The 26,088-nt window shown below is 35.0% G+C and overlaps 4 protein-coding genes across 8 annotated transcripts in view; 3 read left to right on the forward strand and 1 right to left on the reverse strand.

Moving 5' to 3' along the window:
* Positions 1 to 901: 901 nt before the first annotated feature.
* LOC140747201 (U-megalopygitoxin(1)-Mo1-like) lies at positions 902 to 3,577 on the forward strand. Its single transcript, XM_073079481.1, has 3 exons — positions 902 to 1,023; positions 2,208 to 2,328; positions 3,370 to 3,577. Exons 1-3 carry the CDS (start codon positions 921 to 923, stop codon positions 3,461 to 3,463), a joined length of 318 nt encoding a protein of 105 aa, XP_072935582.1. The 5' UTR covers positions 902 to 920; the 3' UTR covers positions 3,464 to 3,577.
* A 2,650-nt stretch (positions 3,578 to 6,227) lies between these two features.
* On the forward strand, positions 6,228 to 11,988 carry LOC140747290 (U-megalopygitoxin(1)-Mo1-like). Its single transcript, XM_073079620.1, has 3 exons — positions 6,228 to 6,361; positions 10,854 to 10,980; positions 11,785 to 11,988. The coding sequence occupies exons 1-3, from the start codon at positions 6,268 to 6,270 to the stop codon at positions 11,876 to 11,878; spliced, it is 315 nt and encodes a 104-aa protein (XP_072935721.1). The 5' UTR covers positions 6,228 to 6,267; the 3' UTR covers positions 11,879 to 11,988.
* A 5,475-nt stretch (positions 11,989 to 17,463) lies between these two features.
* Positions 17,464 to 21,218, forward strand: LOC140747291 (U-megalopygitoxin(1)-Mo1-like). The gene is made up of 3 exons (XM_073079621.1): positions 17,464 to 17,580; positions 18,207 to 18,327; positions 21,050 to 21,218. The coding sequence occupies exons 1-3, from the start codon at positions 17,487 to 17,489 to the stop codon at positions 21,141 to 21,143; spliced, it is 309 nt and encodes a 102-aa protein (XP_072935722.1). The 5' UTR covers positions 17,464 to 17,486; the 3' UTR covers positions 21,144 to 21,218.
* A 669-nt stretch (positions 21,219 to 21,887) lies between these two features.
* shakB (Innexin family member shaking B) overlaps positions 21,888 to 26,088 on the reverse strand; it is an 89,235-nt gene continuing 85,034 nt past the window's right edge. For all 5 annotated transcript variants that reach the window (XM_073079282.1, XM_073079281.1, XM_073079278.1 and 2 more), the window contains one exon: positions 21,888 to 24,448. In XM_073079282.1, coding sequence (XP_072935383.1) covers positions 24,043 to 24,448 — 406 coding nt within the window. In that variant the 3' untranslated portion in view covers positions 21,888 to 24,042. The remainder of the gene's footprint in view (positions 24,449 to 26,088) is intronic.

Below are 26,088 nucleotides of genomic sequence, written 5' to 3' on the forward strand. Positions count from 1 at the left end.
GGTCGGCTTTTGAGTTTTCACATGTTATCCTTAGTGTCTATCAAATGGTATATAAAGTCCATCCATTTGTTTTGGATTTTTTCAAAGCCGCCTTACCCATCAGCTGGGCATAAGTGTCCATTATCTCGGTATCTTGGTCTTCAGGTACGTCTCTGAGCTCCGAAATGTGACCGACGCGGTCACACAATGAAGGTGAGGTTGCCTGTGTCCACCAGATGTGTTTTAAACTCCTTTTTAGGAAATCTTTTGACGTTGTATAGCCCACAGGTAGGCCTTCACGTCCATCTGATGAATTTGAAGGACCGTCTTTGAGTTTTGAGATGTTTTGACATCGCCTCATCCCGCAGATGGGCCTGAGTGTCCATAACGAAACATAGAATTGGTTGGAATCTAATAAAAAAAAAAAACATACCATTACTTTCCGGAACGAACCTGTTGTTGTCGAACTCGAACGAACATTGTCCGTATATTCCATCCTTCCGTTGAAAATTCTTCTTGTTTGGTTTTCAATCGTCATTTTTTAACATAATACTATATAGATTATACACAAAATAACATTTTTTATATTATTGCGGTAATAAAATGTGGCGTCGTTAAGGGACATAGAAAACGAATGACAGCGCGTGACAGACAGACAGATTATGCAGAATTTTTATTTTCAGAAAGATTCTTTAAACTTATGTGGCGTTAGTAAGTGCTAGGGAGCTAACTAACAGTCAGTATTCTATGATCATTGCGGACGAGACAACTAGAGCATAATAAATTTATAATACCACTCTGATCTCTGACCCCTAGATTAAGAGGTAATTAAACCACTATCTATAACGCTATCACTGCCCAGTTACATTAATTTAATGTGAATATAGCAGAAATATGTATATAATGGTAGACGTATTGTCTAATGAGCCGTGCCTTCATTCATGGCAAACATGTTGCGTTCTCTGGTCGTGTTCCTCGCGCTGACCTCCGTGGCCCTGGCGGCTGTGACCATACACAAGCTGCAGCCGAAACCTGACAAATATAGTGAGTATTTTTATAATACAGGAGTAGCAGATGAGCATGCTGTCCACCTGATGGTAAGCGGTTACTGCCGCCCATGGACATCTGTAATCAACCCCAGATAGGATTAGATATTCCTACCTGAGGTCGGCCACAGATGCTCCGCTACCTCTGAGGACTAAGCTGGAATGCCTTGGAAATTCTGTCTCTCTTACCACACCCTTCAAAACGGAACACAGCAGCGCTAACACTGCTGTTATTACGCAGAAATAGGTGTGGCGGTGGTGCCGCCGGAGTCGAACCACAAAGGGTTCTACCACCTTCAGTATATCAATGATTAACATATGATTAGTGGGCTTTTGTTCAAATACGGAATTTAACTATACGATTTTGAAATTATGTTTTAAAATAAATCTATTCCTGTTAAAATTTTAATCATTATTTATATTGAAGTGTAGTTTTAATATTGAACTTTCTTAATTACAATATATAGGTAGTAATTTACTCCCTGTGTCCCTGTAGTGTTGGGAATAGAATAGGGCTACGGTATCCCCTGCCTGTCGTAAGAGGCGACTAAAAGGGGGCTTCCGGGGTTGCGGGCGGCAAGAGTGGGAGCTCGAACCGTCCAGCAACCTCGGGAAGGACGACGGTATGTGTGGTCGCATACCGTCGTAAACACCAGGTAGTGTGGGAGGAGCCAAAAGTGCTCCCCCAGGGCAGAGCCCGATCGGGGCATCGCGCTTGGAGGACTCCGGTTGTGTTCCCTCGGAGATCCCGGAGTTCTCCAACAAGCGTTGAGGACGGCCACCGGGGGGGGGGGGGGGGGGTTTAGTGCGGTAAAAATCCCACATAACCCGGCGTCGACGTTAGGTGCATCTTACATTAAAATAATTAATCATTAGAATTGAAATAGAATGATATGAAGGTAAAAATGAAAAAAATCTATATATGTATTTTGCCATTTTAAAGTGTTTTTTGATATTTTTAAATAAGTAAATTCAGGAGCTATTCTGTCGAGGGATTATTATTATCATGTACCTCTTGTCGAATTATAAAATTCTCTTTAATACTATATAATTGCACTACTACATTACTACAGTAATAATGTAAATTATTTTACATACCTTTCGTGGAATATACCGGCTCTCTTATAATTTTAATAATACTTATATTCGTGCAAATACTTAATTTGACTTGTTTATTTACAGAGGATGTGGAAGGGTGCTACATCGCAGACCTTGAAAGGGTCTTAGCTTTCGGAGAATCAGCTCCATGTCACAAGCACTGCATGGAGTACCGCTGTCATCAAAATAACTACCAAACTGCCACGTGAGTTAACCCTTTTTATAATTTGAGAGCAGTAGACGCGCATGGCGTCCACCTGATGGTAAGCGGCTACTGCCGCCCATGGAGCTGGTAATCCTACCTGACATCGCCTATAAGATTAGATTCCTACCTGACGTCCCCCACAAATACACCGTTACCCGTGAGGACTATTCTGGGATGCCTCAGAATAGTATGTTCCCCTTACCACTTTCTTCAAATCGGAACACGGCACCGCAAAACACTGCTTTAACATAGGTATGTCGTGACGTCATTCTAAATCCAATATGGCGAACGCCCCAGGATAGTGGATCAAATCTTTAATAGATCCTCATGATATCGGAAATGAAAAAGTTTGTTGAGAAGAATATGAAAGACTAGAAAGCTTTTCAATATACATGTATTTTATAATGTAACTTATTGCAGTAACCACGCAGTACCTACCCTATTTATAATTTAAAGGGATGCGTTACAAATCCGCAAGTAAATAATTATCTTAAGTAGGTACATTCATTATTTACATAAAACTATTGATAATTTTGTTATAACACAAACCAGCCCACCCAATTACTGATGGGCTATCAATAATGTAAACATGACTTATCCAAAAATATTTTTAAAGTTCAAAGATTATATGTATTTAATGTCAAGTGATAGCTAGTGGTTGATACTTAGTGGTGGTGTCATGACTTTGGGGGTCCGTGGTCGGAATGTGAGGCACGCAACTATGATTTTTTATGTGGTCTCTTTATTAAGTTATGTGTTCTCATTAAGTAATGTTGTTTCACATACATTGTTGGAGGGCGGTAGTTCTGCCGAATTTCAAAAGTTACCCGGTCTACCGCGCAAGGAAGAGAAATTTAAACAAGGCTACCTCAGGGGTATAACGTTAAGTACGCCTGTGGCCGATCTCAGATAGGCACTCATCCTATCTCGGCTTCATTATAGACGTCCATAGCTGGCAGTACGGCATTTACTATTAAGATAGCGGATGACCACCCACATTTAATAAAAAAGCGGAATTTAATATTCTTATATCTTTTCCAGATGCGCTGTACCCTTAGCTGTGCCTCCTTGCGTGTTGGTGGAAGACCCTTCAAAGCACTATCCAGACTGCTGTCCTGACATAAAATGCCCATAACTTAACTATGCAGCACTATGGTGTTCTCTCCTTACAGTCTGTTCAAAGTAAATGTATGATTTAGTAACCTTTTGTTAGTCTCTGTTCAAAATAAATCTACGGTTTAATACCCTCTTTTTTGTATTATTATTTCATGAGACGTCACCATCTTAGTATTTTAAAAGGCAAAAGTCTAGTAACAGTTCCACCGTCTTCTACTGTTATATAAGTGTACATATTTTGGTTGTTTTTACTTTTTAAGAAATATTTATCTGTTGTCAATGACCTTTTTATCTTGAGGTTATTCTTAGTGATAGTAATTGATAGTATATTATGGATAAATAATTCAAATTTAAATAATAATATTGGAATACATTGTTTCAATATAATTTAAATAATTTTAATTTTGGATTAATTTATTATTATTAGTATTAATAATATATTTATAATAAAATAGATATATAAATAAGGTAATGTATGTTATTAAGCTATTGCATAGCTTTTATGAGCAGCTTTGAGCGGAGCGACCGAATCAAGTTCGAAACGAAAATGAATAGTAAATTAATTGGCTACTTGACACTTTTTGGGAAAGTCTTTTATTGAATTCATATTAGTATTATATATGCCTTTCATTGATCTTTCAGGGCTATTTATTAATAAAAAACGAACTTTCTTTACGGTGAACGGAACGTCGCGCTAAAACAGGCGGTCAAGTGTCATTTCGGGGCGGAACGTCAATACACTGTAAACAAACTACGCTCAAAAGAAAATTTGGAGTTATTTAACTTTTATAATTAAAATTGAAATATATGACAAGTTATAAGATGAGTACAGTGACGATGTGTACAAGTACGACCGCTAAATATCCTAACAAATTTGCTTATACGTTTCTAAACCGAAATCTCATATTAAACAATTATTTTTCTTACTCTAACGCATTAGGTATAAGCCTGTAATGTTAGCTGTAATTATAATTTAAATTAATATAAATATAAAATAAAATAAACGTTAAAAGTGATTCGTCTACGCTAAATCAAAACCGGATGTAAACAGAACAAAACAGCAAGTTGAAGTATTCATATATTTAATATATTATATAGACTTCTACGATAAGAATAGAGTTAATAGAAGAAATGAATTATAAGACGTCCACGAGAATTCTCTATTTTAAGACCTCATTCTGTAATTAATAAGAAACAATTAAACTATTTCGATTACTTTGTTATTATTGCTTGTGCACTGATTAACTTACAGGACTGTATAATAAAAACTACATGATTTGCTAATATTAGTCTTTTATTAAACGACTTCTTAAATATGAACTATAATAAAATAATAACTTGTAACAGTCATTGCAATGTTATTATTAAACATAGAACAATCCCAAATTTATGAAGTTTGAAATTTAATTTAAAGTTTGTGTTTAATTTAGTTATTTCGAGAAATACGTTATTATTATCTTAACAATTTTATTAATTAAGTAATTTTAATCTGTTAACAACAATAATTGTTTATTTTTTTACCGACTTCTTTGTTTATTTGGTTTGTATGGCTCTATTATTGAGTACACGCAGTAGAACTAGTTATGGGAGATGGGCGTCGAGGAAGGAATCGAAATAGTCTATTTCGCGAACGAATTAATAGGTTTATTTAAGTTTTACACAACTTGTAACAAACAACATATGATATGATAAGTAGAGTCACTTTCCGCGATGGAGGTGAACTGTTCCCATGGCGGACGGCCACCTGCACGTGGGACGCGGCTCGTCAGCGTTGGCTGTTCCGCGAAGGCACGACGCAGCGTAAGCACGGTGTAGGGCTGCGCGATGCAGCCTTAACGTGTAGGGCCACCCCTTACACGTAACTAACTTACGTATATTCATTTATCATCATATGTTACAGTTACAATAATTATTACAGATCACCTCAAAGCATTCTGAAGATGTTATTTTCCAGCATTGAAGCTAACTTCTTGGACATCTTATGTCCATCGGCGGCAGTAGCCACTTACCATCAGGTGGACTGCATGCTCGTCTGCTACTCTGATACTATAAAAAAGTTATTTCCGCATCATTCTAAGTAGGTCATGTGCCTAGCGCTATATATTTTTCAACTACACGCATATAGGCATCCATTTCCTGGCTACGTCTGTCGATGGCCAATAAATGTAATCATAAATATGGACACAACCGATCGTTGCGGCCACGAATAGCGGAAATGTGTAGATGCGTCTCATTAACAGATTAAAGTAGGCCAGATTGGGACAGCGCTATTTTGATAGACTTAGATTTCACAATATCACTCGTTAACTACCTGCCTATCAGAGTAAGGAGTATATTTTCTAGTTGTTTTTTCTATTTTGCATATTGATTGAGGTAAATACATATACTACCCTTAGTATGATTTTTTACAAAAATGTCTGTTTTTGTATTTGCTGTTCAATGATCTATACAAGACTATATTGGATTCTGCTTTATTAATAGAAATATTTATGTACCTATGTATTGTATGTAGTCATCTCACTACGATCCCACTGGCGGGGACTGTTCTCCGTAATCCACCTGGACAAGTGCTGGTTATTAGACTTCATATGCCTTTGACCATTATTTTCATACTCACAATATTTTCCTTCGGCGATGACGCAAGTGATAATAAATTTATAATACCACTCTGATCTCTGACTTCTATGTTAAGAGGTATTTTAAACCACTATCTTTACCGCTATCACTGGCCAGTAATATATATTAACTATATATCTATATAGCAGAAATATGTATATAAGGGTTGACGTATTTTTGTGAGCCGTGCATTCATTCCTGACAACCATGTTGCGTTCTCTGGTCGTATTCCTCGCGCTGATCTCCGTGGCCCTGGCGGGTTTAATGGGAGCCCCGCTGGAGCCGAAACCTGACAAATATAGTGAGTATTTTTTTAATAATATAGGAGTAGCAGACGAGCATGCAGTCCACCTGATGGTAAGTGAATACTGCCGCTCATGGACGTCTGTCACCTGGAATCGAACCTTTACATCATGGTTCTACCACATTTAAAATATAGATGTAGAAATAGTACATTACGATACGCGTGGCCAAAGTAGCCTATTTTTGCACGGCGTGAAGTTAGCGCCCGAGCGCAGCGAGGGTGCTAAACGCCGTGCACACAATAGGCTACTTATGTCACAAGTATCGTATACTATTTTATAGCTCGTGTGACATAAACCCGCTTATACTTGTGAAGTAATATGAAAAAATATGATAATTATTTTGAAACTTATAAATGATTGAAACTAAAAATTATGAATTAAAAGAACAATAAAAATGTGACACAACCAAAACCATTGAAATTTGATGTGAAGATGTCTTGATTTAGAAAATTTAGTAATTATTCTGCTCTTGTGATAAAGACAAATCTAACACCATACATACGTTGAAATCTATCAAGCCATTTAGGCTACATACAGGCGTCAAGACCAATGACTTGTAATGGGAACTCCACCTAAACGTATTAAAGAAACATATGATAAGCAATCACATAATGTACTAATTAATGACTAATACTAGTGATACAGTAGAAAATCGATTATTTATAACTGAGGTCCGGCTCAGTTATAAATATTCGCGATTATTCGGATTGACAAACGTGAACAAGTCAAGTTTGTAATAACCCTTGCAAATCAGCCACATTTTGTGTGACATGTGCATTTAAATTCCGGAAAGTCGCCAAATCGCAACTAAAAAGTTACTATAAAAAACAAAAACCCGATTGCTAAAAATATAGCCTATGTTATCTTATATTAAAAAAACATACGTAACAAACATATAGTCGAAAAACATTACCTTCCTAAATCGGTTTAAATACCTTTTCTTCATAAACTCAATTATCCAAATTTTCGATAATCCGAATGCCACAAATACGACAACAAACAGGTCGCTTAGTCGAGATTCTACTGGAGTAGTATTATGGCTAATTTTGATAATGATTCCTAATTTAAATATCTCCTACTATGGTGTGTAGCGAAAATACACAGTCAAAACAAACAATAAAACTCGATAAAGCCCAACAGTTAGTCTTATAGTGATGTTATTGCTTAGTATATACACAATGGCAAAAACATTTATAAATACGTCTAAAATAAAATATTAACATAATTATAGCTTTAAACAAAATACTCATTACTCACTTTTAATTTTTAAATGACATTTAAAAGACATGAAACGTTCATAGCGATGTTTATTTTTTACAACTGTGAGGGTAGTGTATTGATATTAGTACAGTGTAAAAATCGGCTACTTTGGACACAGAAAAGCGTGGCTAAAATGCGGGTTTAGGTCACAGAGTGCTATAATAGTACATTACAATACGAGGACGAAAAATTTTTTTCTGACAAGTGTGAGTTTGCAGGCCGAGCCGCAGGCGAGGACTGCAATCACACGAGTCAGAAAAACATTTTTCGTCCGCGTGTTGTATAAAATTTTATATTACGGGGTCGGAAATGGGGGTTTTGCGCACGCGAAGCGTGCGTAAAACGTCCATTTACGCACGCCGTGATATAAAGAAAATTATAGCAAATATAATAATTAAAAGTCGTTAATCTTAATCGGCTGTAACTTGTCTACGCTCAACAATCAATGTCAGTATTATTCTATATTAAAACCGACTGGTTTCATAGTTTTTTACTCTTAAATCCAAAAAAAATGGATTTAATAGTAATGGGGCAATTCTGTAGACATATAATCTTTGTTTAAAATTCAGAAAAAGTGTGTTCGGGCGATAGTTGGTGTAAAGCAAACATATAGTTGCAGGGAACTATTCAATAAACTCAATATCTTGGCTCTACCATCTTTATATATATTGGAGGCCTGTTCATTTGTATATAAACATATGGATTTATTTCAAATCAAGTATACCAAATATCAACGTAAAACAAGAAATAAATTTTATGTACTGCCACATCACACCAGTAAAACTAGTTTTTTCAAAAAAAGTATTTATGTAATGGGACCAATTTTATTTAATCACTTGCCCGAAGAACTAAAATATATTAATATAAAACTATTTAAACATAAACTTAAGAAATTATTACTAAGAAAATGTTACTACACAATTAATAAATATTTAAATGATAAAATTATTTCAATGTGACTATTAGTATTTAAAATATTGACATTGTAAATAATTTACTCTAAAATATATTTTATAAAATAATTGACATAAACCTAATTAATAATTATAATACTAAGTATAATTTTATATTTGCATGCTTTTTAGCAAAATAAGAGATCATTGTATTGATTGAACACCTATTGTATAACCTTATTTGCAAATAAAGACTGATTTGATTTGAAAAAAAAAACAACTGCAGTAACATCAATGACATTATTAAAATTATAGATACGAGAGCGACTGGAGTCGACAAACACTAATTGCCTGCTTTTGTATGTTTCAAGTTTTGCCCTCTAATAACGTATCTTAAGTTGTTATATCAATGATTAACATGTCATTAGTGGGCTGTTGATCAAATACCGAATTTTGCCATACGCTTTTGAAATCAAGTAGTTATGTTTATAAATTAAGCTTTTCCTGTTAAAATTTTAATAATTATTTATATCGTCTGTTGTTACACTGAAGTGTAGTTTTAACATTGAACTTTTTTAATTTAACGTATAGGTAATGCCTATATTCACTATATGTGATTAAATTAAGCCTTATCAACTCAGTTTCTTCCGTACTCGACCATCGCTCATCTATTGATGCGATTCACACTGACTTCAGCAGGGCATTTGATCGAATTAATCAAAGAATTTTATTACACAAGCTCTCTTCCTATGGAATAGCAGAACCTTTGCCGAGTCGGTGCAAATTGTACCTAGCGAATAGAACTTCTTCGGTTGTAGTAAATAGATTTTCTTCACAATACTTTTCAGCCCATTCAGGTGTACCCCAAGGCTCACACCTTGGACCTATTCTATTCAAAATCTATATTAATGTTATTGGAAACTGTTTTCTTCACTCTGAAAACTATTTATTTGCTGATGACCTCAAATTATTTAGAGCGGTTGATTCATCAAAGGCTGCTGTTTTGTTACAGTTGTAGCGGGTTAGAATACTGCGGTGTTGCTTGGAACTCATCATATAAAATTTATATCAAAAGGATAGAAAGTCTCCAAAAGCGTTTTCTATGGCATTTAATTTATTCACTTAATTTGGCTAAATCAGTTAAATCGTATGAAGATAGACTTGCATTTTTTAAGATGCAATCGTTGGCGGATGGAAGACGTATGATAGACATTGTGTTCCTTTTAAAACTGGTAAATGGGTTTCTAGATGTATCTCAGTTACTTTCATGTTTAAATTTCTCCATACCTCAAAGACTACCAAAAACTACTAGACTCTAAATACTTTTAGTTACTCGACAAGTAAATCTAATTTAGGCCAAAACGCTCCTCTAAACAAATTGATAAAAGAATATAATGATGTTGCTAAAAATACTCAAAAAGATCTTTTCTCAGATAGCATTGCCAAGCTTAAAAGGAAACTGTTTGAAGTGTAATTATATTATTCACCTGTCATATTGCTTAACGTTGTATTTCAGTTATTATTAATAATGTATATATATTTTTTTAATAATTATTATGACATTTTTAATTTTATTCACTTTTGTACTGTATGTTTAAACTGTTTTACACTATGCATTATTTTTTAATTATGATTAATTAATTTAATTTAAATCTAATTGCAATATTTTTAAAATTCTGTGATTATTTTTGACATGGCAATTTATTCCTTAACATCTTTTATTATTTTTTTTTTCACAATATTCTGTTTGTAATGTAACTTAATAATATTTGTATTTTTAATTCATAGCTTTTATATAGACATTTGTTAATTTGTATGTTGTCGTCGCCTATAATTGTCCTGGCACTTAGACTTATACCTACTTGAATTTGTCTAATACTTAGTGCATACGTGTACAGTATGTTGGTGTATCAATAAATAAATAACTCATTAAACTATACACAAGCTGAAGTGCATCCTGCATTAAAAAAATAATCATTAGAATTGGAATAAAATGATTATTTAAGGTAAGATCTTCATCTTAACTTAAATAATCATCTTACTACTACAATAAATCAATATATATTACATTGTCAAATTAAAGTGTTTTTTGATATTTTTAAATAAGTAAATTCAGGAGCTATTCTGTCATGGAGTTGTTATTATCATGTACCTCTTGTCGAATTATAAAATTACCTTTGATGCTAGTGATGTAGTGCAATTGTACTACTAGGTACATCACTATAGTAATCATGTAAATTATTTTACATACCTTTGTCGGAATATAGCGGCTCTATTATAACTCTATTAATACCCACATCTGTGCAAATAATTAATTTGACTTGTTTATTTACAGAGGATGTGGAAGGGTGCTACATCGCAGACCTGGGAAGGGTGTTAGCTTTCGGAGAATCAGCTCCAAGCCCTAAATACTGCCAGGAGTACCGCTGTAGTAATAATTACTACGGAATAACTACGGTCACGTACGTCTACCCTTTTTATAATCTAAGAGTAGCAGACGAGCATGCCTTTCACCTGATCGTAAGCGGCTACTGCCGCCGACAAATGCGCCGTTATCCTTGAGGACTATGCTGGGATGCCTCAGAAAAGTATGTTCCCCCTACTGCTTCCTTCAAAGCGGAACACAGCACCGCAATACTCTGCTCTAGTTAGGTTTAAATAGGTGTAGCGGTGGTGCCGGAGGAGTCCACAGTGGGTTCTAGGGTCTAGACCTCTTCAACCGCAGCGTGTTTATTAAGAAACCCGTGCCCAGCAGTGGGACAGTTAGTGTTTCACAAACATTGTTGGAGGGCGGTAGTGCTGCCGAATTTTAAAAGTTACCCGGTATATAAATATACCCGGTATACCGCCTAAGGAAGAGAGATTTAAACAAGGCTACGTCAGGGATAGTAACGTACTTATCTGTGGCCGATCTCAGATAGGCACTCATCCTATCTCGGCTTGATTAAAGACGTACATAGGAAGCAGTAAGGCATTTACTATTAAGATAGTGATGGCGGATGGCCACATAAATTTTATAAAATAAGCGGAATTGAATATTGTATGAGTATCGCTGGTTTAATCCCAAAAGAAATTTAGATCCTTGTGCGCTACTGACAATAGGTGTAAACAATATATAAATACCGATGAGTGGTGCTCTGCTCCCTTTGGCGACTGGTCGTCCTTGATGCACAAACACTCACTCCCGACTCCTAAATAGGTCCTCATAATCATCAATATTTAAACCAGTCCTAAATACTGAACACATATGCTTATGTCTTTTCCAGATGCGGTACAGGGTCAACTAGTCCTCCTTGCGTGATGGTGGCAGACTCTTCAAAGCCCTACCCACACTGCTGTCCTCAGATAAAATGTCCTTAAAAATGCAGCACAATGGTGTTATCTCCATACAATCTGTGTTCAAAGTAAATGTTTGATTTAGTAAACTTTTGTTAGTCTCTGTTCAAAATAAATCTACGATTTAATACCCTTTTTTGTATTATTACTTCACGAGACGTCACCTATCTTATAATTTTAAGAAAGGCAAAAGTCTATTAAACACCTAAAGCAGCGGGTTTTAGGCGTTTACAGATGCACTGTTTTTATTTAATGTATGAGTATATTCAACTTATATGTATGAACTTGTAGGCCAAAAATATATGACTTGATATTAGGAGTACTTAGTTGAATTTAAATTAAAGATGTTGAATTTTGATCACATTTATTTAGCCACCCAAGACACAGGTATTTGTTTCGGGGGCGGGGAGCAGACTAGTAACACAACGTTCCCACGAACCAAGCGAATACGATCGCCATTGCTTGCCATGCACATTGCACTTGATTCGTAGAATCTTTTGTGTCCCTACAAACTTAATTCGAGATTTTTCATCCGTTGCATAGATATGAACTGTTTCTAAAAATCGATTTTAGCACATATAATCGATTTATAAAAAATATATTAATATTGCTATAAAAATCGATAATAAAAAATCGATTATAAGAAAATAATAATCGATTAAAATAAAAATCGATTCGATTTTTTAACATCTCTACGGTCTTGTACTGTTATATAAGTGTACACTTTTTGTTAGTTTTTACTTTTTGAGAAATATTTATCTGTTGTCAATGACCTTTTTATCTTTAGGTTATTCTTAGTGCCTACTTAAACGGAATACGAGGTCTTTTTTCATTATAAAATAGATCCAAACAGTTTTTTTAATAATATCGAAGATGCAAATGACCAGGCAGCCGTCGTCCATGGAAATCTGTAATCAATCCCAGAAAATATTAGTTTCCTACCTGAGATCGGCTACACATAAACCGCCACCCCTGAGGACTAAGCTGGAACGCCTCGGAAACATACGTCTCCCTTACAGCACCCTTCAAACCAAAACTCAGCAGCGCCTAACACTGCTGTTATGAAGCAGAAATAGGTATGGCGGTGGTGCCGCTGGAGTCAAACCACAAAGGGTTCTATAACCTTCAGATAATTCCATATTGTATAATATTTTAATCATCACTATGTCCATGTTAATGTCATGTCCAACAGTAATACATATTTTTGTTAAGTTAGATATTAGAAAGAAAAAGAAAATAACTTGTAACAGCATTATAAATATCTCTTATACTCGTATATAACATTCTCGTGTCACTATGATAGTTACCGTACTCGTACTCGAAACTGCTTTATTGATTTTCACCAAATTTTATATGCATATTCAGTAGGTCTGAGAATCGGCTACTATCTATTTTTCATACCCCTAAGTGATAAGGGTTGTTCGCCTTTAACATTTTTAAGCTATTGCATAGCTTTTATCGCGGGCTTTGAGCGCGGCGACCGAATTGAGAAATTCCGTAACGAAAATAAGTAACACCTTTGTTGGATATCAAGTCTCCAGGCAACCGAGTTGTTGACTGTCAATAGAAAAATATGGATATAATTGAATAAAGTATTATTTTACATTCCTTATTATTTTATTTGATATTGGCGACGAGATGTCGAATGAACTAAAAAACAATAAGAAAATACGAGCCACATTACGTGGGTTAATGAAACGAACCGAAAATTACATTTCGGGAATAGAAAAAATTGACAATGAAGAAATAAATATACGACTGAATTCTTTACAAGAAAATTTGAACAAATTCTACGCGATTCAAGAAAAAATTGAATGGCTTACAGAAGAAGAAAATTTAGAAGAGGAAATAAAATACAGGTACGAATTTGAAGAAATATATACAAAGCTAAAATTTAAATTTTTGAATGTACAAAAAGAAAATAATCGGCTAATACCTGAATGTTCTTTTATATCGGCAAGAGCGGAAGTTTATTTGATAAACTGTTAACTGTCAAGGCACGCTTGAGACGTACACCTAATACAAAAGGGTTATCACCTTATCAGTTAATGTTCGGCAGAGAGGTAAGAACCTATATGCATGCCTTATTTAAGAAATCGGCCCCACTATCCAGATTACATTACAATGCACCGCCAAAGAAGGAGTTCGGACAAGGTGATAAGGTACAAGTCCGCAGTTACACCAACCCAGGAGTTAAATGGGAGTTCGGAGTCGTCATCCGAAGATTAGGTAGACTCCATTATGAAGTCAGAACTGAAAATGGCATACAGGTGCGCCGTCACCTTGACCAAATGCTGCCGGCGCCCCTGGTGGTGTAAGTAAAAATAGCGGTGGAGGACTGTTGGATATCAAGTGTCCAGGCAACCGAGTTGTTGACTGTCAATAGAAAAATATGGATATAATTGAATAAAGTATTATTTTACATTCCTTATTATTTTATTTGATAACCTTGCTTCGTCAACTTGAACACAGATGGCAGTAATACACATTTTTTTATAATCCGTGCGGAAATCTTAAAATTACGTGAAGTATATTTTATAGCTGATATTTGCAATGTCTTATATAATGGAGATATGATAAAATAGTGGATAAAGATGTATTAATGTAAATGTTGATGATTATGGAAGAATGTATTGTATTTCTGGAATTCCTTCTGAGCGTTTTCATAGCATAAAAAATGCTATGTTATAGCTTTACCGCGGCAGTCTCCGCGTGCCACACGTATTTTTTTATTTATATGGCAACACAACGTTTGCCGGGTCAGCTAGTATGAATATAATAAGGCGGATTAAATAATAATTGTCAATTTAATCTTAAGCAATTGCAAAGATTTATTACTGACTGACTGATGACAACAAGCGGCTGTCATGGCCGCTTCGCCTACACTTTTGCCTGTCTACGCTTATTTCTATATTTAAAACTAGATGGCGCTGTACCAATACTTGAATCGCGCTAACGATGTTACGCTGTAGATGGTATAAGTACTGAGAGAATCTCTATAGTAGTTTGCAAATGTCCGTAAAGGCGACAGTGACTACTTAACAATATTTTTGATAAGCACATGGCTTAATACCCATGTGCTCAGATCTGAGTTTACACTCTATGGCATGTGTAGGGATCACATATGACTAAAAAATATGAATGATGATAATATAATTTATATTGTAACTAAACCGATAATATCTTAGTAATTAAAAAAATTATCCATAATAAAATAAAATAGATTTGTTTAAATATTTTATCATCCATATTAAGACAAGTCGATTAATTAATGGTATAAAATTTATGAAATAAAAAAAATTAGGAAAGAAAATAATTTGTTTAATTAAAATAAGTAAATTTTATTTTTCATTTCATTATGGATAAAAAATTCAAATTTTAATAGTAAGTAATATTGGAACATATTGTTCCAATATAATTTTAATTGTTTAAATTATATTGGTTCAATTTATAATTTTATTTTATTTATAATGGTTTAATTTATTACTGTTAACTGATTAAAGTATTTCATCTCATTTGGCATCGTAAATACTATAAAGTGTCATTATGATTAGTATGAAAATTATATTTATAATATATATTTTATAAAAAATGTAAGGTAAGTTATTTTTGTTTAACAATATTTACTTAACACACACGTAAGTTTATTATTTTTCTCCGTTATTATAAATCTGTACAATATATTATCGTGAATAAAATTGCAGTGTGGGTATATTCAGAAATATAAGTCATTGTCATTATATTAATGAACCGGAAAATCGAACTCAAAAATATTATATTACCTATTCAATCGTTCTTTTAAATAAATCATAAAAAATGCAAAAAGCGTTCCTTAGATTTCTTTACAAACGAGAATACGGTTATTACCCGTATCTGTACCCAACTAAATTCCTCTTGGGTCACTTAGGGTTTAATTCTTTAGAGGTCCGTAGAAACCTCAACCAAATTGAAATTATGTGCAAGATTTTACATAATGCTGTTGAGGCGCAGGAACTTCACAATCAGCTTTGCCAAATATTTGTCCCAGACAATTATCAACGAAGCCGAAAGCACAAGTTATTTGTGGTTCCGCCTTCCCGCACTGTGTCGCGCGCTAAATCACCTGTTCCGCGCACACTTGCGACATTGAACGCGCTCATGGATCATTATCCGAACTGTGATGTGCTTGCTGATGACTGGAAGCTGATCATGTCTGTATGCTTGGAGTTTTGTGAGTTGTCAGTATGTTAGATCTGTCTAGTTAGTGTAAGTGGCCTCGGCCGTTCTAATTAGATCAATAAAATAAATAAATAAATAAATAAATCATGGATGGGCATTATTATTATCTATATATTGTTTGCAACCACAATTTTTTGCTTCTCAACTAAACTTAAGCATGCACGTGGCTTCGCTTTTGTAAGTGCATAGTTTAAAATCACTTGTTATTTATTCTTATATGTGATATTTATACTTAAGAAATATGTACATGGCGAGATGGACTGGCTGTTGCTGTGGCGACGCGTCAATATCTAACAAAATAGAGGGGCTTACTTACAAAACAGTTTGAAGACCATAGAAAAGAAACTTGTTTTTTCTGTTCCATGTTGAAGACAAACAGACACATTATTTTTATTTTGTAACGTATAACATCAAAATCACTTAAATACTCAAGACCTTAAATACATATTAGCACATTATCAATAAGTAATTCCCCTAGGTACATGTACACAGTGATGTAATACAGTTTTTGGGGTTTCGTATACAAAGTGTAAAAACGGATCCCTATCACTAAGCCTCCGCTGTTTTGGGTGTACTTCCGAAAAGCGCATACCGCCGATCGACCTAAAATTTGGTACACTAACGTATTTTGACCTCCTGATCACGAATAACGAAAATGGGCGCAAACGCCATTTTGAATACAAAAAAAGAAGGAGAACCTCTTTTCGTTTCGGTGTGCATGATCGCGCCATTCCTAACCGATTTAGACTATTTTTTTAGCTTTCCCCAGAAAGGGTGTATGTGTGTGTGTGTGTGTGTGTGTGTGTGTGTGTGTGTGTGTGTGTGTATGTGTGTGTGGAATATTTGAACTTTGTGATGATTTCCCGCTATACCATTTCAACTTTTTGATGATTTCCCGCTGTAGTACATAAATCAAAATCAAAATGGCGTTTGCGCCAATTTTTGTTATGATATTCATGATCAGGAGGTCAGAATACGTTAGTCTACCCGGCGGTATGCGCTTTTCGGAAGTTTATCCGCTGTTTTTATCTCATGAACTGTAACAGATTTTTTTCAGATGTATAATGGTGGCCGCTACAACAAAGAGATACTAAAAAAAACTTGAAGATAAATGGGGGTCGGCATACAAGATACCGCTATTTTCGATGTTTTTCGCTTGATTTATTAATCTGTGTTTGAATTTTGAATTTGAATTTTGAATTTGAATTTGAATTTGAATTTGTAATAGGTAGACAATTCAAATTTCCACAATCCATATATTTCATTAACAAATACTAAATGATGAACATTTTGGTGGTACAGAACCCTCCATGTGCGAGTTCGACTTGCACTTTGCCAATTATTCTTCTGCACTTTATCCGTGTGCACACTATATTAAGCTTTAGCTGTGCTTTAATAGACATTTTGAGTAACCATGTATCGTGAACTGGTCGTGTTTCTCGCGGTGACCTCTGTGGCCCTGGCGGCGTTGTCCATTGCACCTTTGGAGCCAAAACCTGAGAAATTCAGTAAGTAACCATAATATATTGGCTAGGAAAATGTTTTTTTTTTGTTGAACAGTGTCTCGTCTTTGCTGCAATCAGTGGTCTCGAACGTTATAATACGAGTACCAAATCGGTAGAGTTGCCCACTTAAACCGGTATATAAACGCATATACATACCAGCAATGAATGACAATGACATCATTGCTGGTAATGTACCTACAATGATAGACCTAAAATTTTCATTAACTTTAGTGGATTTAATGGTGCTAGAAACCTTTGTGGTTCAACTCCCGTGTCACCACCGCCACACCGCCTTCTATATCTGCCTATAACAGCAGTGTTAAACGTTGCTACGTTCTGGTTTGACGGGTGTGGTAAGGAAGACATACTTTTCCGAGGCGTTCCAGCTTCCTCAAGGATAGCGGCGCATCTGTGGCCGACCTCAGGTAGGAATATCTAATCCTATCTGGCGTTGATTACAGATGGCCATGGGCGGCAGTAACCAAGTCAATTCAATTCATTTATTGTAGGATAAGGTTGCCACTTACCATCAGGTGAACTGCATGCTCGTCTGCTACTCCTGTTATACATAAATATATGTGGCTTGTACATGAATCAGTGTGATGTCTGTAACGGTTAATATTTTGTAGGTAATGCAGAAGGCTGTTATATTAGGGAGCTGGATGAGGTGATACCGCTTGGCGGGTCTGCTTCTTCTAGTTCTTCCTGCTTGAAATACAACTGCCGACTTGCTAACGTTCAAATTGAGACGTATGTATAGTATTTAATGGAATATCACTTAGTGGGGTATAGTCCGCGCCAAGCCGCTAGTCCGCAATGAAGTTGTTGCGAGCAGGGTCGTACAATTTGCTATGGCGACTCGATATTTCTATATTCAGAGCGGACTAGCAGTTTTACGCGGACTTATAAGGACATACCTATGCGAGGCGTTTTATTTTAGTTCTCAGGTATAGCAACGCATCCGTGAGCGATGTTAAGCAGGATTTAAGTTGTTGGCACCTATGTGCTTCATCTCCGAAGGCCGTCACACATATTTCTGCCTTATAACATCAGTGTTTAGCGTTACTGTGTTCCATACTTATCCGAGGCGTTCCAATTTAGCCCTCAACAGTATAAACGCATCTGTGGCCTACCCCGAGTAGGGCTGTTTTTAATCGGTGTTAAATACATCATTAATATCTAATCCTATCTAGTGTTGATACTTAGCTTGACTAAATTTTGGTTTGCTAATCCAATAATACAAAAAGTTTGCTTTATGTCTGTTAGTAGGTAGTAGGATGTGAAGGTGGCACAACCCTTTGTGGTTCGACTGCGAAGGCACCACCGCTACACCTACATCTGCCTTATAACAGTAGCGTTAAGCGCCGCTGTCTTCTGGTTTGAAGTGTGTAGTAAGGGAGACATACTTACCGAGGCGTTCCAGTTTAGTCCTCAGGGGTAGCGGTTCATCTGTGGCCGAACTCAGGTAGGAATATCTAATCCTATCTGGCGTTGATTACAGAAGTCCATGGGCGGCAGTAGCCACTTACAGGTGGACTGCATACTCGTCAGCTACTTCTATATTATAAAAAAGGTACCAGTAAATGAGAGATTAGATAACTATGCGCTGATACATATTTTTTCCCGAATCCTAGACGTGTTAATAGAATTCGTGTTATTTGTTCTTTTATATGGACACGACGAAGTATTCAACAAACATTAATCAAATCAATATACCGTATGACGTATAGAATTACGTAGGTGATCGAACGAGCACTACCATGAGTTGGCATAGAAACGCCACTATAGAAATTGTAAATAGAAAACTATTGTCATTTTGCTAGTGAATAACATAACTACTATCGTTACGGTATTTCTTGACAACGTCTGTCAAATTAATGACTCATGGGACCGAATTTGTATGGCAATAGATCATAATGACATTCGCTAGCGATTTGATTTCGATAGGTTTTTATACGAATCGAGTTACGCCACTACGGATTTTAGTTCTACGAGTAACCACCAGAGGCGCTGTACAATTTTTCATACATTTATTTTACGCAGTCGCTAGCGAGTAATACTTTTGTAAACTCATGGTAGTGCTCTGTCCTTGAAGTCTTTCTATTAACATAATATATAACCTGAATATATGAGCAAAACAAATTCTCTATCCGCTATTTTAAAATAATTAAAAGAAACATCTTGACAATAAATAAATTCACTATTCAAATTGTAATTTTCACGCCTTCAATTCACTGGTTATTACTTACGTGCAATAATTTTAAAAAGCATTATTTTTATGGTAGTTTTTTAAAAAAAAACATGTTTATTTACGTTACTTATTTATCTTTTCGTTACTTATTATCACAGATGTTTTTTCAATATTTTACAAAAAATATGCATAGATTAGTAAAGATACTTCGCCGCCTTGAAATTGAATGAAGTCACAAACAGCTTATTAGTAAGTTCTTTTTTTGAATTCTTGACAAATAAAAACATTTTTAGAGAAAATTTACGAATAAATACTGCGTAATTTACATAATAAATAAATAATTATTTCAAATATTTTAGGGACGGTTAGTTTTCACGCAACTATTTCAATTCTCAAAACTGGGAACATTTTCTTGTTAGGAGCGAGTAATCTTTACTTATCTATGTAATTATGTTGGTTAGCAACACCTGATAAACCTTTTTCGTATCTGCGAATTATTGATGCGATATTTCCCGCCAAACGTAACGTACCTATACTATAATGTTGACCAAATTCAAAAGTTCGACCCTCCGGTTCTACATAACTGTAATATAATACCGATAATTTCAAAACTTATTGAATGTTAGCATTATCGTCGTAATTTTCGGTATTCTTTATTTGGAAAAGTTATACTATTCCAACAGCGAGATCTTTTTAACATATAATGCACATCGATAACCGATGAATACTCAATAGATGGCATCACATTCGCGTACTATTTTGTCTCACTCGCTCGCTGACATGCGAAGATAGAGAATGCGAGATGCAAAATATGAATAGAACCAACTGTATTCTGTTTTTGCATCTCACTCATACTCTGCTGCACACGTTTAGAGTGAGAGAGATGCATAATAATATTAATATCTTTGAAAGAACGACCTCCTCTACAAATCTATTACCCTGGTACCTCATCACGGTAAATTTTAATATCGTATTGAAAAACATGGTTAAAAAAATTCTTCATTCAACTTAAAAAAATTCAAATTTGGTAAATGGCCAAAGGTGGAGTAGCACAGGAAGCGGTCCGTGACACCATTTATTTATTTATTTTATATTTTTAATTTTTATTGCATTGTAAAAATTTCAACCGTGTTTACCAAACGGTTCAATAGAGCGAAAAACGGCGAAAACGGTTTCTTGTATGACGACGCCCATGTTTTTTTTTTATGTTTAGTATTTGTTGTTATTTTTTTCTAATTGCCCCATAAGGAGTAAGCTTTAAAAAAGTATTTCCTTTTGCAGATGCGGTGTGAGTGTAGTACAGCATCCGTGCAAGTTGGTGGAGGACACCACGAAGCTCTTCCCAGACTGTTGTCCTGCGATCGACTGCCCTTAACTAATAAAAGAACTTGTACTTTCGTTTATACTACAGAGTGTTTAAAATAAATGTAACATTTCTTATCTTAAAAAATACGATTCTTATTATGGTACTCGTATATGTTAGGCAATGTATGCCATCACCGGAAGTTAATGCATTTTTGTGCATCAAAGAAATGGAATACTCGTAGAGTCCAAGAAAGAAAGTAAGGCAAAATTAAAAATACACTTTTGTTTGTTTTTGGAATATCCTAAGTGGGTATATTATATATTAGGAGCGTGTTTTTATTGGTGTAGTATTATGGCAACTTCCCGCTACTCGACAAGAGATGGCGCTACACGTATTCTGAATGACGTTCTCGAAGTTCTTAACATCTTGCATATATATAAGTTATAAATTAAGACTGGTGGAGCATGACCGCATGGCATATCTCCCTTTGCTAATGTTCTTTTTGAGGAGAACAGTTATGATTGATGAAGACCAGCAGTCTACCTATTTTTAAAGGGTTTTATTTAGCTTGTCCTCTTTGTTGTTATTTTTTTATAAATGGTCTCTACCGTCCTTGGACATTTGTCTATAATCAACTCAAAATAATACTATAGTTAAGATTGTTCCCAATGTCGACCACCGAATAAATCATGTCAAGAAGTAAGCAGCTTTTGAAAGTGTCATCAAAAATAAACGTGGCAGTGGTGGTGAAACCAGTCTTAAAAATAGCAAAAGGTTAAAAGAAGGGTTGAAGGCATAAAATAAAATAGCGTATAGTTTCCATTATTTATTTTCATATCTTCCGTGGTAACTTCCTTGCTTCTTCCACCTTCCTCTAGTATTCCATAACGCTTTGGCACGATATTTGGCGTTTACCACTACATAATACAATACTGTTGAACGCCTTTGCAATACTTGTAAATAAACTATACGGTATTAATACATTCTCAAACGGAATAAATGTAAACAATCTTTAGGCCAAGAGTTTAACTGGAATTTCCAAAATTCCAATACCAACTTAAGTTGTCTCTTGGATAACTATACTTTCGGTATTATCTCGTTTTTCATCTCTTTTATTTACAACATTACTTACAAAAGTTTATAGATATGAATGGCAGTGTATCTTATCATCATAACAATTCCCTATTTTATCGTCACATTCTGCGATTATTATTGTTCTTCTTGGAAACCTTCAAATTATTTACATTTATTTGATCACCTTTACAAGTGATTAATTATAAATGCCTGATGCTTATGAACCATCAACAATTAACTCTGCAAACGAATTCAGCTATAAATCATACTAAGTATCAAGTTATGTCTGCTTTTTTTCTGTGGTAAGCGTTGGTTTTATTCATTGAATTTTAAATAACATAAGATGAATTTTGCAGAGCTATGTTGAAAATGAAAACATCTTAAACTATACTAGGACCCTGTTTAGGATTTTATATGTCTCTATCTAACGAAAATGATCGGTTTACTAACAGTTAACTCGTACTACGGTATAACAGTTGATGTTACGTTTATTGAATTTAATTATAATTTTTATTAAGAGTCCTAGTAAGTTCACGTCAGCTAAATTATTTCAGTTAACGAAAAACGTCGCGTCACTAGTGTTACTCACATTGTTACAGACAAATAACCTTTTTACATTTACAATTATACCTACTAATAAACACAACAGTTTCTCCAACGATTCCATAATTCTATAACACGAGGCAATATATTAGTCACAACTAAGATTGATCTCATTACTTCCTTTTAAATTTATAAAGTTCCCTGGAATACTCCTATTTAAATCATATACATATATATGTATAAACATTGCTATGTTATGGTTAAATTTCATACAAATACATATTTTAAATTCTTCAATATACTCAACAATTAACAAATTAATAAACATATAAATTGTAAGCATTCCAAGGTTTACATATTTTAGATATAATTATATGAATACATATCAACAAAATCATTAAGATTTCTATGGCTCTTACAGAAAACTGAGTACAATATTTTCACTTGCGTAAAGTTCACTTGGTTCACAAATGAGCAAAACAATGTTATTTTGCTTTTTCATAAAAGAAGGCAATTTAATTTTAGTCTTTAAAGTCGACTTGACTAAAGTAACACCATGAAAATGAATTATAATTTAGTAATTATTGTATCATTTCGTGTATTGGTCATTTAAGCGTCTATAAATTTAAAGTAAAATGTCTTTTGGCGCGCAAAAGCTAAGTACATCAGTGAAAATGTCCGACACGATAGACGCTCGACTAAAGTTGATTGCTTTTTAATTTATAAATATTTCTCCAAACTTTATCCTCCTTTAATTACTAATTCTAGAATACTTATAGATCCATTAATTATTGCTTTAATTTATTAATTTGGTCTGTCAAATCCCTGGCAAGTGAGAAATCGTGTAAAAAGATAAGTTGTGTGCTGTCCATGTGCTTATCTTCGATTATTAATTAGCTAGTGTAGAAAGAAACGAAGCTGCCTCAACCAACAGTCACTACGAGCGGCGAACTATGAGTAAAAATACTTCTAAAAATTGAACACTAGATACTCTAACGGGATAGCCGTCATTGTAGACTTTAAAAAGGCTTTCGATAGGATTCATCCTGAGATCACGTTCTTAAAGATTAAGTACAATCTATCATTGCGTGTTTAAATTGCACTGTTACGATTACAAATCGATAAAAGAAGTCTTTGATATCATTTATACACTCCGCATAATTTATTGTCCAACGCGGGCGAGGGGTGCCTCAAGGCAGCCGACTTGGCCCACACTCGTTAACGTGCGATCAAACGCATAACTTTAAAGTCTTTACACAATTATTGAATTACAACGCACTTAGACAGGCGGGTCCATGTCGCGCTGCAAGGACGTCAGTCACGTGTGGAACACCCACCCCGGGATCGGAGGTCACGCGTCTGGGACGCCGTGGATGTGGTGTTGATAGTTGTGGTTGAGCTTATTGGCGAATTCGTGCATGATGTCCCTGAAGATCACGGAGTCCAGGTTCTCCCCGAGGATGTACAATAGGTACCAGTCACCCATTTTACTTCTCCTGACGATTGTGTCGACGTTGTCTCGCCTGACGAGTCGGAATCGCATCCTCATCATATATACTCGCATTCTGGGCGAGAATATGATAACCACCCGGTATATCAGGGTGATAAAGGTGAGGATGCCTAGTAACACGAACCAGAACCATAGGAACACGTAGATCTTCTCGTTGACAACGTTGAGTGGTAGGATGCAGAGGGCGTCATGCCTCTCCACCTCGCCAGATGATCCAAACTTGTTGAATAGAGTGCACTTTACCATCCTGTAACAGATAGTAAAACTAATTTAATATGAATATAAATAAATCCTTCTCCCAAGTTCTTAATCCGTAATAATTTATTTGTAGCACTAAAAATAATCCTAATATTATGGAATAAAAAAAGAATTTCCAATTTATTCTGGGAATATGCTTTTATATGAGGAAGTAAACAAAACATCAAATATTTTTTCGCTAAATTAAAAATACCTTGATCTCGAGAACAGCGCCATCTAGAGTACTCGTAAAAAACTTTTTTAAAGTGGCCGAGTCGTTTAAAGAGAGGCGAACACCGGATTTTTATAAAGTACCATTTCCAAAAAAATCACAAAGAATTTACTCCAGCTGATAATTTAATTATTCGTTTTCGATGAAAATAGAGTGGAAATTAAGTTCCCCATTTATAACAACGTTTTTTCATTGTATCCATTCTTTGCAAACACTTTTGTAAGAGCGATATTTGCATTGGCAAGTTTAAGGTTATAACAGGCGGTAATTACAACTTTGGAGCCAAAGCTAAGCAAATACATTATGTAAACAAAAAACTAGGTTAATAAATACAATGGCCATTTTAAGCACGAGAAGAAACCTTTCGGTGTTCACAAACTATGTCCTTTTTACCGACTTCAAGTCAGCCTTCTAACTGCCTACGAGTATATGTTACGTTCACAGATTGGGTACAAAACAAATACAGTAAGTACCCTTACCATAAGTTTTCAAAACATCCCACAATTTTACGTTACGTTTACTCAATCCATTATTCTTTTCCGTTTGCTTCAGTAGACTGAGTAAACGTAACAATAAGTAAGTGCTCAAGTATTTTTGTCTGCCTTACATGTTCGCAAAAAAGAGAGACAATGCATAATCCGCGCCATTTTGTCAATTTAGACATTTAATGTTACGTTACTGTCACTATAGTTCTGATACAAACCGCTAGGGGCGCTGATTGGAATTTGTATGGGCAAATACGTAAACAAATACAAAAACAGTCATATTTGTCAAAACGTAAAAACTCATGGTAAAGGTACAGAGGGTTCTATAATCCGTACCACACTACAACATTTTTAATTATTGTTTTATACATAATATCATAGCAGCCAAACTCCAAAGAAACATTGTGAAAATTTAAATTGTCTACCCTATACCTATTTCGGTTCCCTAGATGACGCGAAAGAGTTACAAAATACCGGTTTCTTGTATGGCGACCCCCATTTATTTTTAAGATTATTTATTTACATTACATTTATTTACGGCTACTACGGTAAAAATATAAAGAGTCTATAACGGTCTACGATAGTCCTGTGACATATGGACAGAAAGCGGAGGTTTTACTATTAGCGTTCCGTTTTACCCTTTGGGTGAAGCCTAAAAATAAAATATTTTGATAATCTTAGACACAGTAGTTATTATTGGAATTAGCGTTAGAAGTTTTTACATTTATAGAATAGTTATTATATTTATTTATTATTCTTAGATAACGTGATACCCCATAAATCTATTACTGTCCCACTGCTGGGCATGGTTCTCCTCTCAGAATGAGAAGGATTAGGCCAGTCCACCGCGCTGGCCAAGTGCGAATTGGTAGACCCCACAAATCTTTGAAAACTTTTTTTTCAGGTATGCAGGTTTCCTCACGATGTTTATCT

This window comes from Epargyreus clarus, unplaced genomic scaffold, assembly GCF_041222505.1.
Source record: "Epargyreus clarus isolate Ecla_fem2 unplaced genomic scaffold, WU_Ecla_fem_2.2 ptg000014l, whole genome shotgun sequence".
NCBI classification, from domain to species: Eukaryota; Metazoa; Arthropoda; class Insecta; order Lepidoptera; family Hesperiidae; genus Epargyreus; species Epargyreus clarus.

Bases quoted from the DNA above. Each gene is read 5' to 3' on its own strand.
- LOC140747291 (XM_073079621.1), top strand. From the start codon at position 17,487: ATGTATCGTGAACTGGTCGTGTTTCTCGCGGTGACCTCTGTGGCCCTG. The intron at 17,581-18,206 runs GTAAGTAACCAT...AATATTTTGTAG, and splicing joins GCCAAAACCTGAGAAATTCA to GTAATGCAGAAGGCTGTTAT. The intron at 18,328-21,049 runs GTATGTATAGTA...TTCCTTTTGCAG, and splicing joins GCTAACGTTCAAATTGAGAC to ATGCGGTGTGAGTGTAGTAC.
- LOC140747201 (XM_073079481.1), top strand. From the start codon at position 921: ATGGCAAACATGTTGCGTTCTCTGGTCGTGTTCCTCGCGCTGACCTCC. The intron at 1,024-2,207 runs GTGAGTATTTTT...GTTTATTTACAG, and splicing joins GCCGAAACCTGACAAATATA to AGGATGTGGAAGGGTGCTAC. The intron at 2,329-3,369 runs GTGAGTTAACCC...TATCTTTTCCAG, and splicing joins AATAACTACCAAACTGCCAC to ATGCGCTGTACCCTTAGCTG.
- LOC140747290 (XM_073079620.1), top strand. From the start codon at position 6,268: ATGTTGCGTTCTCTGGTCGTATTCCTCGCGCTGATCTCCGTGGCCCTG. The intron at 6,362-10,853 runs GTGAGTATTTTT...GTTTATTTACAG, and splicing joins GCCGAAACCTGACAAATATA to AGGATGTGGAAGGGTGCTAC. The intron at 10,981-11,784 runs GTACGTCTACCC...TGTCTTTTCCAG, and splicing joins TACGGAATAACTACGGTCAC to ATGCGGTACAGGGTCAACTA.